Source organism: Sycon ciliatum, chromosome 1 (genome assembly GCF_964019385.1).
Source record: "Sycon ciliatum chromosome 1, ocSycCili1.1, whole genome shotgun sequence".
NCBI lineage: Eukaryota > Metazoa > Porifera > Calcarea > Leucosolenida > Sycettidae > Sycon > Sycon ciliatum.
Genome location: NC_088643.1, coordinates 88,080,039 through 88,103,373, shown reverse-complemented (window position 1 = coordinate 88,103,373; position 23,335 = coordinate 88,080,039). Strand labels below are relative to the sequence as shown.

Below are 23,335 nucleotides of genomic sequence, written 5' to 3'. Positions count from 1 at the left end.
ACACAAAAAATGACTTTTCAACTCATGTAGAATGTAGCATTATTCACTTGAACTTGAAGGTATTTTGAATAGAAATCAATGTGAGTTTTGCCTGTGGTGGAGTCTATCGCAAGGAGCTTGTCGCATGGACACTTGGCAGTAGTCTTGGTTTTCAACCATGGCTTTGGATTGTCGACGCTCCGAAGACTTGATGCGGTATATTCCCTTCTTGTTGTACCTTTCTGTTTGAGGGGCAATTTCTTCATTTTCTTCCCTGGTGTGGGGCATTTTCATTTTGTGAACTGTGCAGAAAATTGGAGAAGGTCAAGCTAGACATGACAGGTGAGCATTTTATCACCTATGAAGCAGCGTGGTAAACCTGCACTTTATCGCTCCTACATACCCAGTCAAACCTGGTACATATAGCTAATACACACTGGCACGATTCGTCACTGGTACATATTCGATCAAGAGTACATGCATCACTAGTCCGACCAGTCGGCCGATTTCATGTCTGAGTCGGTGTCAGAGCACCGAAGGAAAATCGGTGTAGTGTGGACCAGGCTTAAAAACACACACACCTGGTCCTGGTCCTGGTATACACTGCCATGTAGGTCACGTGTTTCTCGTTGAGCGAGACGGAGACGAGAGGAGACCTGAGCGTTGGTGACGGGGTAAGTCGTTTCGCCTTTTAAAACGCCTCAGGCAATTCTGACATTGGAATTGGAACTTGTCCCTTTCATCAGCAGTTGGGTGCCTGGTGGATCGGTTGCAGTTGTGGATAGCAAAGCCCCGGATCGACTTGCAGCAACGTTCACAAATGGGACAGTGAGCGGTACAGCACGGTTTCCGAATACATAGGCGTACAGGCGAAGAGCTTGTGGCATTGGCAACATTCGGGGCAGAACTGGACTGGGCACAACGATGGACTGCAATGCCACCCGCACTCCGAAACCATCGGTGACACTGGGAGCACTGGCGGCTGTTGGCTTGCTGCTGGGCTGGTTTACGCCGTTCCATGATGCACTTGTGGCGGGCGATATCTTGCTGCCGAGCAAATGCACGCTGGCACATCTCGCAGACTATCTCCCGGGCCGGTTTCTGAGCTGGGCCGCCACTCAGATCGTTCCTGCGCTGTGTCAAACCATGACTCGTCGGCGATGTTTATTCGTCGCAGGTCGACCCTAATTGCGTCTCGCCATCGTTTCCGCGGGCCACATGCTGGACATGGCGGCAGCAATGTGCCAAACAACAACATCCGCGGCATCCGCTCCTCAGGCATGCGTACCACGTGCCCAAGCCATTCCAGTCTTCTCTGCATGAGGCGGTCGGGGATATCCAATGGGTTTGCTGCATTCCATGTTTTCAGGATGGTGTCCTTGGCTATCTTCAAGTCCCACACATCCCGCTGTGCAACACTCATGATAGAAAGAAGCGACCGGTAGTAGAAGGATGTGATCCGTTGCACATCACTTTGCAGCGGTACCCACGTCTCCGCACAATAAAGCAGTAAGGACAGAACACAGGCCTCGAAAACCAGACGCGTGGTGCGCAGAGAGAGATTGTGGTCATTGAAGACAGCATGACAGAGGGCTCCAAAAGCACGGGAGGCAGATGAAACACGGCAACCACTCTGGACCATCTCTGGAAAACAGCCCACATGAATATGTTGAATAAAACCGGTGCCATACCACAACCCTGCCACAAACCACTCTTCACTGCAATGGGTTGGATGGGTGTTGACCCGATGGAAAGGGTAGCCAACATGGAGGTGTGAACTGACTTGATGATGTTTACGATGTTACTAGGGACCTCTGACTTCGCGAGAACCAGCCACATGCATTCACGGTTTACTGAGTCATACGCCTTACGTAAATCAACAAAGACAACGTATCCCGGTCAGCGATGTTCGTATAACTTCTCCAGGACTTGGCGAACTGTAAACACTTTGTCTGTGCAAGATTGACATACACACATACACACACACACACAAACACACATCGGTCGTCCCAGATGGTCTCTGACATTGTTTGGTGGCTTGTTTCTTGTTTTTCCTCACGTTTCTCCCTGAATTTTCCAGGAAATCGCACAGAATCTTGTTTTTGGCCGCAACGACAAGAGTGAGTATCAAAGTGCATTCTTTTCATGTGACTTTGTGTTATAAAGTACACTGTACTGATATCTCTTCGCTTGTCTTGCGAAAGCCTAATTTATACAAGAAGATAACGGTAGCGTTATTCTTTAATGTGTATGTGCGTGAACCTGAGTTGTTGCAAAATTGTTCAGAATGGGTATGAGACATCATCAGACATATGGTACTACAATCATAATACTCTGTGTGTGTGTGTGGGGGGGGGGGGGGGGGGTATGTACATGTGTGCGTGGGTGTGTGGGTATGTGCATGCCTGTGTGTGTGGCAGATGACACAACCCTCAGGCTCCTAATATATAATGCTCTTGTATTAACAATTTAACATCCTATAGAGCTTACGCTACTTCGTTTCCTTGACTTTTATTTGTACCCCTGTACGAACTGTGCTGGCTCACATCTGCATGAAATTATTGTGGCCGTCAAGCTTGCGTCAAGTTGACCTTTTTTTATTGAATTTGTCGTTTTCTCTATTCTCTGTGTAGGCTGCAAGATACCTGCCGGTCTTTGCTGTTGGCAGACTTGGAAGTTGGCCTAGACGCACGGGTGGAACATGATCTGTGAGTCGCCCTGCTTGTGTATTAGCTGCCACTGGACAATGCCAACGTGGCATATTGTACCAAGTAGATGATGTGCATTGTACGTACAGTGTTTTAGCATTTGAACATGTGTACATAATCTTGCAGTAGTAGGAGCAGTAGTAGTAGTAGTAGTAGTAGTAGTAGTAGTAGTAGTAGTAGTCAAAGAACTTTATTGAAAATCCATGATAATGTGATCGGAAAGATGATTGAAGAAAAAATCCAAACTCGAGTCAAATCCAGGCAAATATTAACAGTCACTACTATCAAAGCAGATCACTATTCACAATAGCGCAACTTGGAAAGCCGGCCAAAAAGGAAGATATTGAAATTAACCGAAGGCCTCCGTGCACAGCACATGGAGGACCTTATAATTATATTCCCACTCACAACTGGAGCAAACGGCATTGGTCCAGGAATGAAATTGCTACACGCTTTCGGCAGTATGAAGCTCTGCACCCACGAAAGCAAGTAATCAGCCAGCGGAGCAAAGTAAAAGAGATCCTGCAGCGCAAATGCGACATTACTATTGCATAACTAAGCTCTGGCTGCTTCTCGACAATGAGCTGAACAATGTTCTTTAGAGCACGGGAACATTCGGAAGCGCACATACCATTGGTCGCGAAAACCAAAGGTGTGAAGGTGCCTCGCTCAACATCAATCACACGTTGTAGATAGGCCCGTTTCTTCTGTGCTTCGTTACGAGACAACTGGGCAAGTACATCCGATCTCGACAGCAAGGACGCCGAGGGGTGGGTGACCCTCACATCAAAAAATGCATCTTGCTGTCGAGACCAGAAGCCCCTTGCACAAATGTCCAAACGAGCCTCAGGAGAACGATTGGCAGTGGCACAATCCAATGACTCACCAGTCAAAGGCAGCAACGTAGGCTCTATCCTTACATCAGAAATGACAGCCGAAAACACCTCCGCCAACAGGTCCCGAATCTCATTATGGCGTAGACTTGGGTAACCCCCTGTTGGACATACTGCAGCGTGATCAAGCGTCATGGCCGCTCCACATACGCAGGATGATGGTAATTCATCAAGTGGCCAGCCGTAACGAATTGCCACTGCATCACGAAAGGCGGACTTGTTCAAGACGAATCCACAGGAGGCAAGCGGCTCCGCCGTAAGCCAACTTCCCACACCGGCATCTCTGGAGGTTTCCAGCAGAACACGCTGAGGGCCACTTAGGGCAGGGGCCAGCTCTGACAGCTGGGTCCTATGCATATCAGCACGTTGATTGTTTTGATGTCTCCGGAGAACGCCGGTGTCGGAAACAACCCGAGCCGGCGTCAACTCACTGGACCCCGACCGCAGCATTCGCACGACGGGCCCAGTGACAACTTCACTTATCCGGCGCTGCACCTCTGCGTCCTCCGACACCACAGGAATAGCGAGGCCACCATATCGCACTGGTAATGCCAGCAGCTTCCGCTCCGAATCAGAAACCTCCGTCCGGCCAGTTAAGGTAGGGATATATTTATTATTTATGACATCATCCAGTGGTCTGTACGAAGAAGCCGACCCTGGATGACTTCGGATGTGATAATTCCACTTGCTCTTCATACCACGGACAAATGCGGAATATGCGGCATGAGGCTGTGTAAGCGAGATGTCAGCCAAGAGGCTCATCTCCCGCACCCAACTCGCAATGTGGCTATCGAGATTATCGGCAATGAACGTCGACTGGCCAACAGCACCTCCCAGGTACCTCGCTCCACCGGTTCGTATTGCAATACCAGTGGCATCGAACATGTCAACGGCCGCCCGCTCCAAATCCGGCTTGACAAGGAGTGTCGTCTTTGAGGCATTGGGGAAATAACCATACTCCGGTCCAATGTCAGACAAAGCCAACCAAAACTTGTGCACGTCCATCATCCTTCCACCAGCCTCGCCGTCATCCGCATACCAGCACTGGCCAATAGATGGGTGGTCACTTGACAGGCGTCTGATCATAGGGCTAATAGCCAGCGCAAACAGTGCCATGGCCAAAGGATCGCCCTGGCAAGTACCCTCTCGAGACAAGATCCTGTCACCACCCGACAGAAACAACGATATTGGAGCGCCATATGTGTTTTGGAAGATTGTGGAAACGGCAGGACACACTCGAGGAACGTTATGAAGCGCTGCCTGTCTGTTAACAGCATTAAATGCATTAGACGCATCTATGAACAAAATGGCCTCTGTTTCCGGATCCAAATACTGGCTCTGCACAGCAAGGACCGCAGCCTCACACGCAGATGGCATGCCCACACAAACCTGAAATGGGGCTACAGCCGCAACAACATCAGTGGAGACGCAGTCCAATATAGCTTTAGCGATAATACGGCGGTGTACTTCACCAACAGCTATCGGTCTCACACCTATACTGGAAGTAGCGCCAGCAGCATCACCAGCAGACTTCTCCAAGGGAACAAGGCGAGCTGCCACGAACGCTGACAGAATCTGAGGATCGACAACCTCCCTGCAGAGTCGCTTCGCTGCGGCAGCCAACGCCGATGCAAGGTTCGCCGATGCTCCCTTGAACACAGTGAGCATTCTCTGCCAGGCAGCGACATCCAGTCCCGATGGACCCCCCGACCCAGAACTCTTCATGCGGCCAGCTGTCTTTTTGATTTTTTCTGCTGAAATCGTTTCAAACATAATCTGGTTAGGAAGATCTGGTTCACAGTCCAACAATATTCCCTCGGCTGGATCCACAGGAGCAGGGTGCTTCTTTTGAAGCACGTCACGGACCGTCTCACCCGAGGATTGCACCGCAATATCATCAGCCCGGAGAGGTTTGCCACACCGCCCCTCTGACAAACCAGACAGAGCCTGACCCAGCCGACCACCGTGCACTAGCTTGGCAAAATCCGTGTCCGACATTCCACTGTCCCCACCACCGCCAGCAGACCCCGAGCGGGGACGCAAGTGAGCCTGGACGCAACGGGACTCCTCCAACAGTGGCTGCAAGTCACCAGCAGCCCACATGCGCCGCTGCAGATGCTCTGTATTCTCCTTGCTTCTGCTGTGCGGCTCAGGTCGCTGCAGCAAGAGGTGACTAGCAACCGCCACACACTCCCAAGCGACACAGGCAGCTGGACCACCAGATGCAAACGTGTTTATGAAGTCCGCGATAATGTTAACGAAACGCTTGCCAGTGGAACCCGAGGGGGTCATAAAAAGGTTCCGCTGCCAGCACACAACCTGTCCGTATGCAGTCCGCATCCAAATAGCCAACTCCGCATGCCGTGACCATAGAGAAGCAACTAGGGGAGCATGAGCAACCCCAGCAACGACATGGTCGCCACCATCCCCAGACTGCACAGGGCGACTCGCCCCCGAACATCGTGGGGGCGGCAGATCCACGCGCAAACACTCCGAAGACACCGGCGCAGGCGCAGGAGCAGACGCATGAGTATCTCAGTAGTAGTAGTAGTAGTAGTAGTAGTAGTAGTAGTAGTAGAAGTTTATTATTTTACTAGGGAACTCCCAACAGGCGTTGCCTTTTTACTGGGAACCCTAGGAATGACTTGGTGCTTGTGGCAAATGCAGAAAGGGGCTTAGCTTGACGACATCCAGGTGGAAGCATGTTCCATCTGTCTGCTGCCAAAAATGAAATAGCATTCAGGCTGTAACGAGACGTAGCTCTGGGTAGGTTCAGAGCGGCTGAAGCTTGACCGCGGGTAGCAGCATTTGTACACTGTCCTCCGCCGCTGCTAGAACATAATAGTTGCTTGCAATTTACAACTCCCTCAAGCTGTTGAATTTGCTTGCTTTTTCTCTCAAATTTCACACTTTTGCAAGTTGTATGTGCCGTATCGCTTCACATTTTGACATCAATTAACTCATGTCCTTGATATGTACATTGTCAGTACGTTTGCATGTACACTGGGTGAATTGTTAAAGCGTGATCACTTTGAAACAGAGAATTTGTGATACATTCAAGCCTGAGGAACTTTTATAATTGCTGACAAGACTGAAGTGAGGTGGCAACTATCAAGCCATTGCTTTGACACATAATCGTCCTACCACATATGTTTTTTGTTTTTTTCTCTGCGTTTTCAGGTGGAACTTGGCGTTTCATCCGCAGATCAAATTTCTTCAAGCTGCAGTAAAGAAAAGTCGTGTAAGTACTGTAAACCAGCCATTATTCTAACGAGGCGCATATATAACGATTTCCCAAAATTGACTAGTTTACGTGTACCAAAGGTAACGATTCTCACTTATTCTCAACGCTCAATAGGACAGTATATGTATCGATTTCTGTATAACGATTTCTATTTTAACGACAGATTTCTCTTCGTTAACTCGTTAGAGTTAGCACTTCGTTATATGGCTTTTACAGTAGATGGACTGGGCGGAATGGCACATGCCTGTAGCTCGCCCTGCTATGGAGTTGTGTGCCCAAGCCCTGCTTCCAACATAATAGCCTAGGAGTGAATGGTGTCCATATACAGTAAAACCTGTAATGGCCACCACTCGACCATGGCCACCACTTTTCCTTGTCACGGACGCATTCACATTCAAAACAGCTCGTATAAGGCGACTACTCGCTCAACGCGACCAACGACCACCCACCCGCGACCGCGTTGCACAGTGCTAGTACATGTAAATGTACGCATTGCATGGTGCACTATGCATGCATGGTAGATCTACACAGGGTGCATGCACGACACTTGACAGGTCCGAGGACCCCAGGCACATGAGTTGCGCTAGAGTAGCATAGGTGTGTGCACTGTGATACACTGATCAAAATGATGTATCACATGTGGATATGGTCACGTGACCCACTGAACCTGGATAAGAAGACCACCTGGCCACGGCGACCACTTTTTCTCGTCCCTTGAGGGGTCGCCTTAGACAGGTTTCACTGTACGCCATTTGAATCGAATAATCCCGCCGGAAACCAGGTACCTTATTGGCCAGCTATGCTTTTATCACTCGGTTGCACAACAGCCAAGAAATGAAAATAGAGATTTGTCTATGCTGCAGCATATAACCTTGGCCAATGCATGCAACTACCAAGGCCATGATAGCTAAGTATCTACGAGTGTACTTCAAAAATATTACTTTTGTGACATTGTTGTGCACTGTACTGGTGTGGTCTATTGTGTTTGTGTTCTTGCAGGGTAGTGCAGCTGTGGAAGGTGCTCAGGCTAACCTCTCCCTTTTCTTAGACTTTGCTCTAGGATTTTACATGCAGGTATGATCTGAAGCTTCCTGGTGGCCTGTGTGGAGGTTTGGAAGTTTGCAGCGTAGTTTTAAATAGGTTCTTTGTGTGAGTTTGATGCGGCATATGCTTAGTAGCCATTATAGCCAACACTTGCGTATTGTTCAGTTGTTCAGTTGTCTAACTCAGTTTGGAAGTGATATACTGTTGTATGCCAGCCTTGATCAATTTACAGCTTGATATTTTCAGTGTATGCGCGTGTTGCAAAAGTGTAGTGTTTGAAACACTGTGTGTGTGTGTGCGCGCGTGCGTGCATGTGTATGTCTTGTGCCGTGTGTATTTCTCATGCAGCTGTTGCAAGAGCTGGCTGCAAAGTTCTGCATAGATGTTCCATTTCATGCTTGTGGGCGTTGGCTTGGTGTAGTCACAGGTAAGTCAAGGTTGTGTTTGAGATCATGTCTGTAATGCAGTGCCATGGAACACAGTGGTGATGATATGTCTGCACCAAAGGCAGGGAGGGAGGGATTAGCAAGAAATGCGCATAGAGAGAGAATCACATTGGTTAACTACAAGTACAATAGCAGGTTAAAATTATTCTTATTATTATGGTATTAGAAACTCGGATGTTGAGCCATAAATAAATGTACTCGAAGTAGAAAGGTGTCAGGACGTCGAATGTCTCAGTACTCTTGTCAGTTTTGTGCCTAGTTATTGCACTTTCTGACTGTATATAGTATCCAGTTAAAGTGATAGAGAGTTACTCTTAACTCGTATCCATATGTCCTTTTCCTTTCTACATTATGGTAATAGTGCGACTTATTAAATAACATGTAAAATAACGTACGAGAGTACAGCTTCGTGGGCGCATATAGGGAACATGTTCACCCAGCAATTGGCCAGCATTTTGGTGCTGGTGCCATTGTCGGGAGAACAAGTTCTACATGTACTGCTAGTCGGGATATGACACGTACATTTCACGATTTGCATCACAGCCAGTCACACTGTGTTCCGCGACCGTAGGAACCACCACCACCACCCTTCAGGATCAAGATGCCTAAGCTTCTTCCGTACAATCTACCTTTCCCAAGCTGACAAGCTGGCCTGCATGCACCTCGTATACCCCGTATAAACTCGTACTCGCCTTTTCTTCTGTTGGCCTACATGTAGGTAGCTACTTGCGCCCATATTTGCCATAGCTACCCAGGCCCTTTTATCTTGCATTCGCCCTCACTCGATCTCGCTGTCTTCCATAATGTAGTCGTTGCGTTCGTCTTTGTCTCCATCTCTTCGTCTCCCCGGTACAGTACTGATGTGTTTCCACTTTGAAGTTCCCCTCCCAAATTATCTTTCTCCCGCATATATTCCTGTCTACGAGCAAGGATTGAAAGCACGATCTCACCGTTGTATACTATACACGTACTGGTAAATACTTCGGGGATTGTTTCAGAGTTCAGTGCTCTGCGCTGCATGCAAGCAATGTTCACCTCCATACGCTACCGCAAGGGTGCTTCTGACTTTTCCATGCTTTGTTTCCATTTCTTCTGCTTGCTTGATGCAGATATCAGTGTGGAAACTCAATCACTGGCTCCACCACAAGCATACATTTGCCAATACTGCTTATGTCACTTGGGTGATATCAGTAAGTCTTTGGGAAGAGCTCTGGCATCGCTAAGAATCCTTTGGCAATGCAGTGGTGACATTTTGCAAATAAATTAATTGCTGTACATTCCAGATGCAATTTGAAACTCGGATGTTGAGCCATAAATAAATGTAGAAGAGAATTCTGACTGTATATAGTATCATGTTACAGTGATGGAGAGTTACTCTTAACTCGTATCCATATGTCCTTTTCTCTTCTACATTCCAGATGCAGTTCACAGTTGTAGTCTTTTCATTTAGTTTCAGTAGAGATTGATCACAGTTCATGGTGTGTATGTGTGTGTGTGTGCATGTGATGTGGACTTTACTACAATGTGCGTCCAGGTCGCTATCGTCATCAGCATCGTCAAGCCGGTCAGTACTATCAGTTTGCAGCTCAGCTTCGCCCTTGCAATGGTAAGGACACGAGGCAGTGTATGGCATTGCATCTGTTACCTGTAGCTCAGCTGTACCATGAGTCCAGAACACTCTTGCCTGTACGTGTATAATTATGGTGTTGGCAATAGAATGTGTCAGTAGCATTACACCAGATTAACTTGGTCAACTGCGAATGTGCTCAGTGATGACTCTTCAGTCTAGATTCATAGGGTAGGACTTGGTGAAGTACCTAAATGTGGAATCACTGGAGTGTTACAGTATCCTGAAAAAGACCTGGCAAAATGAAGCTACATTGTGTAGCTTGGTTGTTGAGTTAACCCTACCGTGTTTACGTTGCCAATTTCATACTTCAGTAGATGTGTTACGGTACTTCTTGGTCGAGAGTCTGATGTCCAATGCCTGCATACAGTCCATAGTCACGTTGTGGGAAACACGAGCTTATCTGCTCCAGCAGAGGCGCTAACCTGTTCACTGGTGCCTGTGTTTCATACAGGTCATCCGTATCGTCAACTTGGTGTGTTGGCAGTAGCAGAGGATCAGCCACTGGAAGCTGTGCTGTACTACTGCAAAAGGTATGCAATTGTTTGAAAGCTGTGTTGGTAAAATACATGAGTGCATCACAAAGTTTCATAAGTTTTCCATTCAAACACCTACTTTATACTATAGTCGTATTGTTCCATTCTGAAATGGATGGCTCAATTGTGTCTGATGTGTATGTGACTTGGACAAGCAATGCCGAGCTGTGGACTGGAATAGACATACCATCGGTGGTTCACTTGCCCGAACGCTATGGAGATCCATGGCGGTCAAACCCCAGATAGGGAACAGCACTTCAAGAAAAGAAAAAAAGTCGCGTGTGAAAGTTTTTAATACCATCTGTATTTTTCTCGCTGCTGTTGATGTCGTTGCTGTCCAGCCTATGCGTGCTTCATCCTTTCACCTTGACAGATTGTAACTTGACTGCATTGCTGGCAAAGTATTCTTCACTGGAAGGGTAAGATGGAAGTGCATTGCTGTAGCTATTTTCACTCGTGTATTACCTTGTAACCTACCATCCGTCTACTCTTCGTTATCATAAACTTTGCTATGTTACTAATTGCTATAGAGATTGTGATACATTATTCTGTTATTCTGGTTATTTTTTTTCTGATGTATAGTCTGGAGGTGACGTTCACAAACGGATGGCTGACATTTTTGTCATGTGCACTCCGTGCCATCAAGTCTGACGCCAGCTCATCGGAGGACATTGATGGTATGTATACTATGCAGTTTTCTGTTTGGTAAATGGAACCTGACCTCTGTGTTATCAGGACTGGACGAATGCCCTAATGATATATTTCAATGTAGTAGCAGTAGTAGTATTCTTTTATTTTCCATCGGAAGCCTCAACAGTGATGAACACAACTCTTAAGAGGGCCGATAACAGAGTAGAGGGGTGTGGGGTGAGAAAAAAAAAAATAATAATAATAATAAGAGATGTTTAAACTAAACTAAACTGATACTTGGAACAATAAAGCAGCAGTAAGCAGTAAGCAGTAATGTAGTGCGTGCCTCGGTGAAACAAGTACTGCCACTCTTTCCTAAAATCCAAACCTGGATCTTAGTGGAGGTTGCTTCTACTAGGCATGCTCTAGCATCATGGTGCAGTGTGCCCGTGCGTATTGTGCCGTGCTTCTCAGCGTCACTGTGTTTGCATCTAGTTGAAGGCAAACACCATCATGTAGAAGACTGGTGTTGTGACATCTTGCATGGGGTTATGTTGAGGATAACAGTGGAGACAGCCACTACACTTTGTGCTTGCTCTATCCATGACTGGTATTCATGTAGATGGCCAACAGTGGCACAATTACTCTTGCAAAGATAACTTAATGCATGCAGTCTGTTTGCTAGTAGAGTACTGTGTGCTCTAGTAATTGTGATTTGCATGCGTGCAAACATGTGTATGTGTTTGCGTGCGTGTGTGTGTGTGTGTGTGTGTGTGTGTGTGTGTGTGTGTGTGTGTGTGTGTGTGTGTGTGTGTGTGTGTGTGTGTGTGTGTGTGTGTGTGTGTGTGTGTGCGTGTGTGTACATTGGTAGACATAACGCCACTTCTTCATCCGAATGTGGAGGTAGGTGGCTCTGTTATCAGTCTGTGTGTTTTGTGCGATGAAACATTCTTCAGAACGGCTGCGTTCGTTTTTGCCTACTTGGTAGAGTAGAGTAGAGCGGATGTTGGAAAAAGAAAAACAGTAGATGGTAGATTACGAACGCAGATATGCTGATTTCTGTAGAACATTGATGCAAGTCCGTTTTACAGTATGATGGTGGCAAATGAAATCCTGCCTCAGTATTCGTACATGATTGTACTGCTGTAGTACAGCTATGCGGTTTGGCTCTGCAGGAACTTTTTTTCAGAATGATGTTTACAGATTTGTATCCGTTTCAACTTTCAAACCAGGGTGGACTGCTCATTTTGGCTTGTTTTTGTGGTCTTTCTTCAAACTATTGTTGTCTGCTCCAATCATGTGACATGCTTGTGTGGTGGAAGGATCATATCACAAGTGGGAACGCAAACGTTGGCAAAGATTTGCTATGCGTCGCTGTTAGCAGTGTGTACATTCTAATATGGCTGCGACCAAACGATTCAGAGACATCTTTAGTGCGCGAAGTAAGTGCATCTGCATCACTACTATGTACTAATAAATTAGTAATAGTATAATGTCACACGTTGGCTTGTTTGAAGAAAAAAGGCGATCTCTTCCTTGTTGGCTCATGCACAATATGACTTTGTATTCTAGGTGCTGGAATGTCCTCATCTGTAGGAGCATGTGCACCAACACAGTTTCATCTCTCAACGTATGTCTTGTCCTAGCTTACTGGCTGACATACCAGATTGAGTGTTGTTTTTGTGAACTGTGGAGCTTTATGGTACATGTACTTACATAATTTTTCCTCCTCCTCATGCTGGTATTCCGTTTCCCTTTCCTTTGCCTCCTATCTCCCCCCCCCCCCCCCCCTCCTCTCCATTGTTATAGGGTTCAGACTCCTGTTGGCAACAAGCATCTAGGACAATCAGTAAGTTGGGTGTTTTATCATCTTGTTTGGAATGAGAAACACCCAAATTAACGCATGTACTCTCCGCCATCCAACAAATCCCATTTGCTCACAGAATACAGAGTACGTCATGTACTGGGCTTGTGGTGATATCCAAATGGATACAGTTAGCACCAAGTTTCAAGTAGGGTACACTCAAGCGTCTCTTATCCGGACACCTCAGATACGGACACGTCTCTCTACCGGGCACCCTCAGCTTGAGTTTCTATGGCAAAATGCTTCAAATTGGGATTTGAATTTTTCTTGTGCAAAAGTGCTTATTTGTCACTGCCAACCTGTGTAATCCACACATTTCATCAGTGGATTCTTTTTGTTTCCTGAACATGTGCAATACGTGCCAAAGATATGATACATGGTAGATGAGTTATCCTGAGATACGTGCAAATCTGAGATACGGGCAGTGCCCGGTCCCAAGGTGCCCGGATAAGAGACGTCCAAGTGTAGTATAGAGATGCAGGTATACGTCGTAGCAAGAGTACATAAACCAGAGTGTGCAACTCGGGATGGTTCCTGTGGGAGCGTAATTCGTGCACTACGTCATTTCTGACGGCATGGTAAGCCACAGGTACGGTGAAAAGTTGCGTAACCAGTCGCGGTGGTGCAGTTCACTGAGTTTGTCCTGATTTCGTTTTTTTGATACGGATAGCCTGGTGACTTTACTTGTCGGTGGATGTACGCAGCGTATACACAGTCACACAAAACACCGAAATCCTGAAACAGGACGTCTAAAATCAAGCAAACTTGGCTGATTTCCGGGCTATGAAACATGAAAATTTGAGCTGTACGCAAGTCGCGGCTTGGCTGACCTCGTCAGGGTGACGTAGTGCACGAACTGCGCTGTTTCAGATCTGATATGCACAGTTGCACACTCTGGTTTATGTACTCTTGGTCGTAGGTTATGACCCTATTTATCGATCATTGATACCCAGCAGGGGGACTAGCTCACATGGTAGAGCGCTCGCTTAGCATGCGAGAGGTACCGGGATCGATACCCGGGTTCTCCAGGCAAACTTTTTTTCCTTTCCTTCCGAGTTTTTTTTTTCAGGATAAAATTCCGTGCACGCTTGCGCTGTTTACTTGTCATCAGGACTGCTAGCTAGTACATAAGCAAGCCTTTGCAGTGTTGCATCCATAATAAAGTCAGTCCATGGCAAAGTAGTCTTTTTTTAGGTCATTGTGAACCATTATAATTATTTAGTATTGCTTCACAGCTTTGGTCTTGTAGTATCACACAGGTGATAGCAGAAATGCAATTTTCTGCAATTTTCTGCGATTGTAGGTGGGTGGAGGGGGGTGGGGGGGGGGGGGGGGTGCATGCGTGTGTGTAACGTTATGTGTGTGCAATGTACAATACTATTCCTCTGCAGGGGCATTGGACACGGTACGGTCACAACGGTATTGACCGCACCACTTTTTGCCCCGGGTACCCCGTGAATTAGTAAAATACACTCATCTGGGCTCTAAATTTTCAAAATGTTCGGCTCAGCCACCCCTCCCACACGATTAAAATTGTACTTCAGATGGCTGACCGTAGCACACTAAAATAGTGAAAATACCTTCCGACGCCCCTGCTCTGTTGTTGTGTGATTTTTGTTTTCTCACTATAGTGGGCGTCTTTGACATGCTGGCATCGCACTTGAAGACACGTCCAACGTTGGTTTTACCAGCGGTGTCGGTCTTCATACAGTGTCTCACTCTGAATTGGTCTGGCCTCTCCTTTCTCTTACCTAACAAGTATGTACTATTGTACAGGGTAGACGTGCATCAACACCAGCCTGCAGGCTAGTGCAGCACAGCACATAGGAAGTTCCCAACAGAATATGAACCTAGAGTAATGGTGGTACTGTGTGTGATCCTGCATTAAGACTCCAATACATTCGAATATGAAGCTCTGTTCTTCAAATACTTCATTTTTAGCACCTGTACGTGTAGTAGTTGGGAGTGCTTGGAAAGAGAAAATGTGTCATCTTCAACTAACACATAGGCAATGCCTGATCTGTAAATGCAAAGGAAACACCAAGGTCAGTAACCATGATTGGTAACCACTCAGTCAGAAAAGTGAACTGACTGCTTGTCCGTCTTTCAGTGCTGGCCATTTGAGCGAGATGGACCGCTGCGATGAGCAATTAGGAAATTCAGTTGGTGGAGACATGCCCCATGACTTGCTTCATTGCAGTGTGTATATGTGCGTGCGCTCGTGTGCGTGTGTGTGTGGGGGGGGGGGGGGGGGGCATGTGTGCCTTCCGTTGCGGTTTGACACCTGTGCAGGTGATTTTGTGTTCTTTGTGTTGTGATGGTTTCTTTCTGGTGTGTGTTCTCCCCAACTCTGGCAGCATTATTTCTTCAATTGTCGGCTATCTCGGAAGCCTTACATCTCCACCAGGTACAGTATGCTTTCCTCTTGCCTGAGCGATTTTCCTGACACCTCTTCTGACAAGCGAGTAACTTCGTTCCCAGAGCTAAAAGTGAAATTCGTTCAAGAGACAGCGAGTTTGGGGTAACAACTGAGAATTGTGGACGGCTCGGTTTGAAGTGTCTCATCGTACTGTGTAAATTCACACACTGCCAGTTTGCCTTGCCATACATTCTTCTAATCTCCACCACTCTGACAGTATCTAGTCTACACCACTCTGACAGTATCTAATCTAGAAACTACTGTAGAAACGTACATGTGTTGTCAGTTTCTGCTGGTTATCTGCTGGTTATCTCGATGCACCCGTTCATTGCACCAAGAGTTCATAACCCCCATGGGGTTATGTGCCCGTTCATGGCACCAAGAGTACATAACCCCATGGGGTTATGCATCAAGAGTACACAACCCCATGGGGTTATGTACTCTTGATGGCACCCGGTTATCCCATTGCCATCGCAGTGGGAGGCATCGTGCAGGCATGTGGCTTGATGTAGTATATTGATGTATGCCTGTTCTGCAGAGGCAAGAAATCCTCTTCTTGAAGAGCTGGATGGGTTTCTCCTGAAACAGGGTTATCTCTCCGCATACAGGTAATGGTCTATCAGTGCTGTGCGTGTATTTGCTTAGTGGTTGTTAGTAACTTGTTACAGTATTCTGCATGTGGAGATTGCCTGAACTTCCTGCCCAGTGTCCAGCCAGTGTTCCTTGTGTTGCGAGTATCAGTGGATCGTGACCTGTCAACTTGTACTAGTGTCAAGTGATCACCTTACAGCTTGTGACATTCAGGTAGTGTAGCTCATCAGTCTGTCAGCAAAGTGCCTTATTCTCTCAGTTTACTTTGTGTTGTGTATGTCTCACATCTACCTCTTGGTTCAGCCATCCTGACACATGCTACGAGGTGCTGAACGCTTTCTGTGAACAGCTTGTGCGCTTAGATGATAGGTGAGTGCTGCATTGGACATGACTGACTAAACCCTTGTACAAGTACATGTATTTATTAGGCCACCTAGAATTAATTCGTTGTTTCTGGTCACTTCACTCATCCGTACCAGGGTCGATCAGGTTTTTTTATTTTTTTATTTTTATTTTGGTTACGGCCATGTGCATACATGTACAATCGTGCATATCGAATAGCTTTTGTCCATCAAGCCAGTTGATCAAATCTGACTGTAGACGATCCAGCGCAGCCATTGCCCCATCAGACCCAGGTCCCCTCCAGGACCAGATCTTGGCCTCGCCAGCAAACGAGTCTGACGAGCAGCTCTCACCTTGAAAACGTCTGTCAATGAGCGACACGGTGGTGGAGCTGATGGTGTTTCAGGACCGAGTGCGGATCGGAGATAGAAGACAACGTCGTCACCAAGCGCTGCATCCTGTCATTTGGCTGCTTCTGAGGCCAAAGCTGGACTGCTATTATTAGGGTCATGTGTGTACATAGTCTAGTCATGTAGATGTACATTTGCATGCACTATAAAAACAATTTAAAAATTGCGTCCGGGTGAAAAAAGACGGTCGGTCGGGTGACCCGAAACAACGAATTAATTCTGGGTGGCATTAGGCTTTCTTTCAGAACGTTGGCATGTGAACCAATAGAGAATAGATAATTCACCAAGGATGCCAAGCTGTGAGCACGATACTCACAGTTGATGTCCTCAAGTATTGACAAATACTTTACCATCCTTGACACATTGAGAGTACTAAAATATATGCTAAAGAAGAGGTTGGTGCGACTTCACACACAATTCCCTAAATTTAATGCTGTTACTACAATGTTGTGTGTGATGTGAAGATGCTCTATTTGATTTGGCTCGCTAAATCATTTAGCGAGCCAAATCAAATAGAGCATCTTCACATGTGACGATCTGGACAGTATTATGGATTGGTCTCTCTCTCTCTCTCACTCTCACTCTCTCTCTCTCACTCTCTCTCACTCTCTATCTCTATCTATCTCTCTCTCTCTCTCTCTCTCTCTCTCTCTCTCTCTCTCTCTCTCTCTCTCTCTCTCTCTCTCTCTCTCTCTCTCTCTCTCTCTCTCTCTCTCATTCTCTCCTGGCAGACGTGTTCACTGCAATGTCAATGGTGTGTACGTTTATCATGAACCTCGTTCATCCTTACTGGCCGATGTAAGTGTGCAATCACGTAGTCATTATAGGACACTCTGCTGGCAGTATTGACTTTGCATGTGTGTCGCACTATATGTTCATTATGCCTGCACACTTCATGTTCACTATGCCTGTGCACCACACTGCATGTTCACTATGCCGATACACCACACTGTATGTCCCTTATGTGTGTGTGTGTGCCACACTGTATGTTTACTGTACATTGACTGCATGCTCATTGATGGTGTGGCGCAAGATGGCCTGGCTTGCCAAGTGGCTCAGAGCAGTGTAGTAGTCAGAGTATTTATCACAAGTAGGTCAGCACAGCAGGAATACCTGGCTTTGGTTAGTTTATGAGGTACCACACAAATGTGCTGCAAGTTCTGCTGGTTTATTGAGGGCGCTGGGTTATCAAGTGATGGATTAACGACTGACGGCGTACATGTGTTTATGTGTTTATGTGCTTGGTTTCCTGTTTTGATATGCAGACATTCTCAACTTCTGCTCTTGGAAGGTAAGGATTGGCTAATGTGATGCCAAAACAGGAGCATGGCATCCATCATCTGTTTGGATCAGATCACTGGCAGATGAATTGATTTGTATATTTGGAAGTTACAGTCAGTCAACCTTGCGAATAACTACCCTCAATCGTGCATGTGCAAAGTGTCGTTATTCGCGAGTTGTCATTATTTGTGAGGCTGGCAGTGATGACGCTCATATTCATTTCCTCTTTCTCTAATCCAGTGCTATTAGGCAGCCATCGTCAGCCTCAGCCATGATAAGTCAGCAGCGACGCTCTGTACAGGCCAGTGCTGCTGCTGCTGCTGCTGCTGCTGCTAGCGGTCCAGCTAGCTCGTCGTTCACAGCGTCCTCTGGAGTTCGACTTGCTGCCGTGTTCTCCTCTCCGAGAACGGAACGTAAGTACCAGCATTGGTCATGTGGGTTTTTTCTAGACTGAGATTGGCAGATGAATACCACAGTTTGGCTCAATGAAATCTGGTCAAGACAGTCACTTGTGACCACTGGGCTATGCACTGATTTCATGGATACAGTGCATTAACTTATTGGTGGGATTTCATTGAGCACAGCTGTAGTACTACTATACGGGGGGGGGGGGGGGGAGAAGTCAGCCATCCTTCTTTTTCGATTCTTGAAGATGAACCCGTGGCATTCCACATGAGCGTTCACACGCCTGATGTATGCATCCAGGTGTGTTAGCAATGCCAGTACATGTTCATGTAACTATAGTGTTACACTACACTTGTGGTCCTACATCGTTGGAAGATTTCCTGAATGTTTCTCTGCTATTGCCCTCTGCTTTGTTCTCCAATGGAAGAATATTATATTCCTAGGCTAAAACCTGTGGCCTGTTTTCGAGATTTTCGTACAAAAAAATGATCATATAAAATATTATGATATGAAGAGCAGAGGATTTCATCTCCTGTTTTTTTTCAAAGTTTTCAAGCCCGGTGTAATGTTGCTGGATTTTCCTTTGCACCATACAGCCAGCAACACTCGTCCGAAGTGACCATGAGCTGTACAACACGATACACCCTTGAGATGCCTTCCTTCCCTTGAGAAAACTAGCAACAATGATGTTGCAAGTGATGGCCACGCCGCAACTCCATGCCTACGACACTGCTGGAGCAATGCCACCACACTCCGGCGCCATGATGAGTACGTGGTGCGAGGCAACTTGAACAAGTAACGAAGGCCAGCGGTACTAATCCAGGTGCACCAACTACATCCGCGGCAGCTGAGTGCTCAACACTTGACATGGAGTAAACTACTATAATGCCCATCCACTGCATGTGTGCGTGCGTGTGTGGAGGTGGGCCTGCCTCACAACAACTACCTTGTCACGTACAATGTTTTACACAGGGCGCGTCTAGCAATGCCAACCAGGTAGCTTGCAACAACACCATACTGAACTATGTCCGCCGTGTACATCACCTTCTACAGACCAACAACAACAGCAGCAGCAGCAGCAGGAGCAGCAGCAGTAACAGCTGTAGATTGCCATGCACAACTGTGGCCCCTGGGCAAGGCTGTGATTGCAGTCACACCGGTGCTCTCTGGTTTTTTTTTCTTGGTTCACCTGAACCAGCATGCCAACTAACACAGAAGCAGCAGCAGCAGCATCACCAGTCAACCTGCTGCCATGCATCCCGCAGCAATCACGCCTGCCTCCTCGTCATCCTGTGCCAACTGCTACTCTTCACAGAGCACAGAGCACATAGTCGTGTGTACAGTGTGTGCCTTGGAGCTGCTACTGCAAAGCCGAACACAACACAACACAACTTCATTATTTCCTTCAGAATTCAATGGAATGTAGTGTGCTAGTATGGGGATGGCCTTGGCATGGGTCTTATGCTAGTGAAACATACGATACACAACCAGTAACTAACAGCGGAATACATCATCATTGTTATGAACAACTAATGGCAACAGCCACCAATAACGTTATTATGAATTGAATGCCTATCGGTGTGTAATTCTGAAAGGTTCCTATAAGAGAGCAGTGAAAAACAATGCCACTTCGACGTGAACAAGAATTCACAAGGAAATGAATGCTAGTGGCTGCTCACTGGACTAGCAAGGAAACGGAATAAAATATGGCAATGTCGTCGTATCTTGAACATTCCACTGGGCTCCTGTTGATTCCTTCCACTGTTCGCAGTCTTGTTGGTGTTTCCTTCTAATCAGTCCTGCAGCCATATCCAGAAGTTTAAAAGAAACCGTGCATTTATATTTTAGCTTGTCCTTCTATACACGATATACATGTAGCTTGTAAACTGTCTAAAGAGGCCTCTCTACCTCTCTCCATCCCTGTGCTCGTTATGCGGATATGTACAATGTTATTGTGTGTGTGTGTGTAGCCAAGTTCCTCACGCAATTTATTCGTCTTGCATTTCATACTGCACTTTATCATTGTATGCTCATCAAGTTTTTGAGAGAAATAAAAGAGACCAAAAACGCTGTATTTCTTGGAATAAGCCACGTGGGGTCTACTCGTTCTTTGTTCCTCAATGACATCAAGCTGGCTGGCATCAACACCAGGTACGATGTCATGATAGATGTTTTTTTTTTGTTTTCTGATCAAGATACAAGTACAATGTAGTACATGTACAGTGCGTATCGGTTATAGTGTGGTCGTGTAAAAGAATATACTGCCTACAAGAATGAACTCTCATGTTTTCATAATCATAACATGGATTTCAAGTGCACATTTATTCTTACAAGCAATTTTATCCCATAATAGAATATATCGGTCCTAAGAATGGACTTTGTGTAGCGAAACATGCCAGATTAGTACAAATTGTATCGCCTGTAGTAATAACATCTGTCCAATTCCGTTCTGATCTGACTCTCGTTGCGTCGTAGTGCTGCAGATTCAACTGTTGTGGTCATGTAACTCATTTTGCATAGCCACATGGTAAGACTATGGGACTATGACCAGCCCTATGCATAGAAGTACTGTCATCATGTACGATGATCTTCCTGCCCCTGCGCACATGTATGTGATATAATAATAATAATAATAATAGTAATAAATGTGTGGATTCACAGGAAGTGTGAGTTACGAAGTCTGAAGAAAACGTTGAACGGTCTCTGCTTGGATGACGACTACACCATAGCTCAGCGGTTAGAGCATCGCTGGCTACAAGCGAGGGTCTCTGGTTCGAGTCCTGGTGGTGACAGTCAATTTTTTCTTCAGACGTTTCCCGTTTGTCTCTTTCCCTCAAAACCAGTCAATAATAATAATAATAATGACAGTTCGCATATCACTCATTGCATGAGGTCAACGCATCTGTTAACAATTTCGAGCCAAGCAGCTCTATCAGAAGCAGATTGCACAGCATCCAGAAACGGCAGATTAATGCATTGTAAGTCTTTCTTGACAACGTCGATCCATCTCAGACGTGGTCGTCCTCGTTGTCGTATGTCTGTTGTGTTGATTGACATTAGGAGGGCTTGGAAAGAGGACGATTCTTCGCCTTCCCTCACTACATGGCCGAACCACAGCAGTCTCCGTTGCCTGCAGACTTGGGATAGTGGGGTCTGCTCGGTTCTGGCCTACAGCGCTGTGTTCGAGATTCGTTGTGGGTACGTGATACCAATGATGGTACGTAGTTTCTTCCGGTGCCATACATTGACGACGTCGGTTAATGTTTGCGATAAGGTCCAAAGCGCACAATTGTACAGCAAGACAGGCAATATCAGGCAGGAAAACATACACAGCCTGGAATTCAGGTTGTGGTGTTTCCATGGAATGCTTGCAAATGCCCGATTTGCAGCAGACACTCTGGCTGCTATGTCTTCTGCTGTGCCTAGCATACTCCCCAGCAGCTTCACCGATTTCCAGGAATCATCTTCCTTAAAGTAAAATAAAGTAAATTATCGTATCCGTTCCCGAAGGGAACTCACGACGGCCGCTAACACCCGATAAACCCTAGCGGCAGATGCAGCGCCTAACGGTGGGGGTGAGTGGGTAAGTCTCACAACCACTGGCACAAGTGCCGAAAGCGACCCCATTAGCTGCATCCATGTACCCCTTGTGCCTGGCCACAAGTTCCCAGTTGACTGTGGGTAGCAGCACGGCTGGAAAAACCGCTCCCAGGCAGGACTTGAACCAGGTACCTCTCGTATCTCAATCATGGTCTTTGACCAACTCACTGTGCCTGCCTGGCACACATCTTCCTTGGTCACAGTGAAATATTGAGTTTTTGCCACGTTAAGCTTCAGATTGTCATCCGAGAAAACGGGTTCACACACACGGACGGTTTCTTCCACAGATGATCGCTCGTTCTGATAGGCAGTGGTGTCGTCTGCGTATTGTGTGAAAGTTGCTGGTAGGTCTGACATGGGTAGAGCTTGCTCTCGGATCTTACGCATGGAACCTTCGGCGTAAGTTATAAACATTATTGGTGACATTGTATGTGATATGCCACACTTGATTTATCGTGTGTATCGATTTATCGTGTGTAAGAAATATCGGAAATAAGAATAGAAAGTCGTTTTTCAAACACCCACGCTATAACCGATACCTACTGTACATGGTTGCAGTTTACATGTTGGCCATCGCATCAATGATAACATCACGTGTCAAAAAGCTGCTCTGCGGGGGTTATTTTCGCTTACTGTTCTCCCACTGCTGGCGTACTGTTTACCCACTGACTGCACTCTACAGTGTTGAGTGAAGGGCTGTGCTTAGTGTGCTACATTGCTTTGTACACTGTATGACAGTATTGCAAAAGCAAATGTATGAGCAGTATCCTTGCTCAATGGGTGCGTTCGACTACTGCCCAGGCGCGTACCCAGGGGGGGGGGGGGGGGGGGTCCACAGGGTTCGGACGAACCCCCCCCCCCCCTTTCTGTCAGCGGACTGAACGATTTTTTCATCTTTTGTTGCCCTGCGCTGCTCGTGGGCGTCGCGCCGTGCTGTCAACGAGTCGTCAAGTCGCAGATTCTACGACTACTTGACGTCTTCATGCACTGCGCATGCGCTGAAACATGCGACGTGCGCGAGAGTTGGTTGACGTGACGTAGCTTTTACTACAACGAACCCTATGTAACCCCCCTCCCACCGACCCTGCGTATGCGCCTGAGCTGCAGCCATGAATCGATTCATGAATGGTATCTCATCGTTCGATATTATGTCAGCCCTGGAAACGGTTCATAATCGATTCATCCTATTCACATCGGGCGATGAGAATAGCCAGGGCCGATTCATGAATGGATTCAAAATCGATTCTCGGGCAAAATCGAATGTACTCAGTGTGTGAGCAGCAGCAGCAGCAGCCTTAAGTTGTGTTCACAACTGG

General features: G+C 46.6%; 2 protein-coding genes and 1 non-coding gene across 3 annotated transcripts in view; 2 read left to right on the top strand and 1 right to left on the bottom strand.

Annotated features, from left to right (window-relative positions):
- Window positions 1–21: 21 nt before the first annotated feature.
- LOC135806202 (nonsense-mediated mRNA decay factor SMG7-like) lies at window positions 22–20,864 on the top strand. Its single transcript, XM_065320356.1, has 23 exons — window positions 22–195; window positions 290–321; window positions 2,060–2,099; window positions 2,613–2,687; window positions 6,761–6,821; window positions 7,824–7,898; window positions 8,217–8,295; window positions 9,424–9,504; window positions 9,849–9,920; window positions 10,396–10,474; window positions 10,819–10,896; window positions 11,060–11,154; window positions 11,979–12,010; window positions 12,430–12,549; window positions 12,917–12,956; window positions 14,603–14,729; window positions 15,329–15,378; window positions 15,929–15,998; window positions 16,285–16,350; window positions 17,465–17,531; window positions 17,999–18,024; window positions 18,255–18,427; window positions 19,016–20,864. Exons 1-23 carry the CDS (start codon window positions 158–160, stop codon window positions 19,036–19,038), a joined length of 1,599 nt encoding a protein of 532 aa, XP_065176428.1. The 5' UTR covers window positions 22–157; the 3' UTR covers window positions 19,039–20,864.
- Trnaa-agc (transfer RNA alanine (anticodon AGC)) lies at window positions 13,927–13,999 on the top strand. The gene has a single exon. It is a non-coding gene; the product is annotated as a tRNA-Ala (tRNA).
- Window positions 19,816–23,335, bottom strand: part of LOC135806203 (synaptic vesicle 2-related protein-like) — a 22,483-nt gene continuing 18,963 nt past the window's right edge. The window contains exon 17 of the mRNA XM_065320357.1: window positions 19,816–20,218. Within this exon, the coding sequence (XP_065176429.1) occupies window positions 20,213–20,218 (6 nt within the window). The 3' untranslated portion in view covers window positions 19,816–20,212. The remainder of the gene's footprint in view (window positions 20,219–23,335) is intronic.

Excerpts from the sequence above, each read along its gene's own strand:
- LOC135806202 (XM_065320356.1), top strand. The coding sequence starts at position 158 with ATGGCTTTGGATTGTCGACGCTCCGAAGACTTGATGCG. Across the intron at positions 6,822-7,823 it reads CTGCAGTAAAGAAAAGTCGT|GGTAGTGCAGCTGTGGAAGG; the intron begins GTAAGTACTGTA and ends GTGTTCTTGCAG. Across the intron at positions 10,897-11,059 it reads AAGTATTCTTCACTGGAAGG|TCTGGAGGTGACGTTCACAA; the intron begins GTAAGATGGAAG and ends TCTGATGTATAG.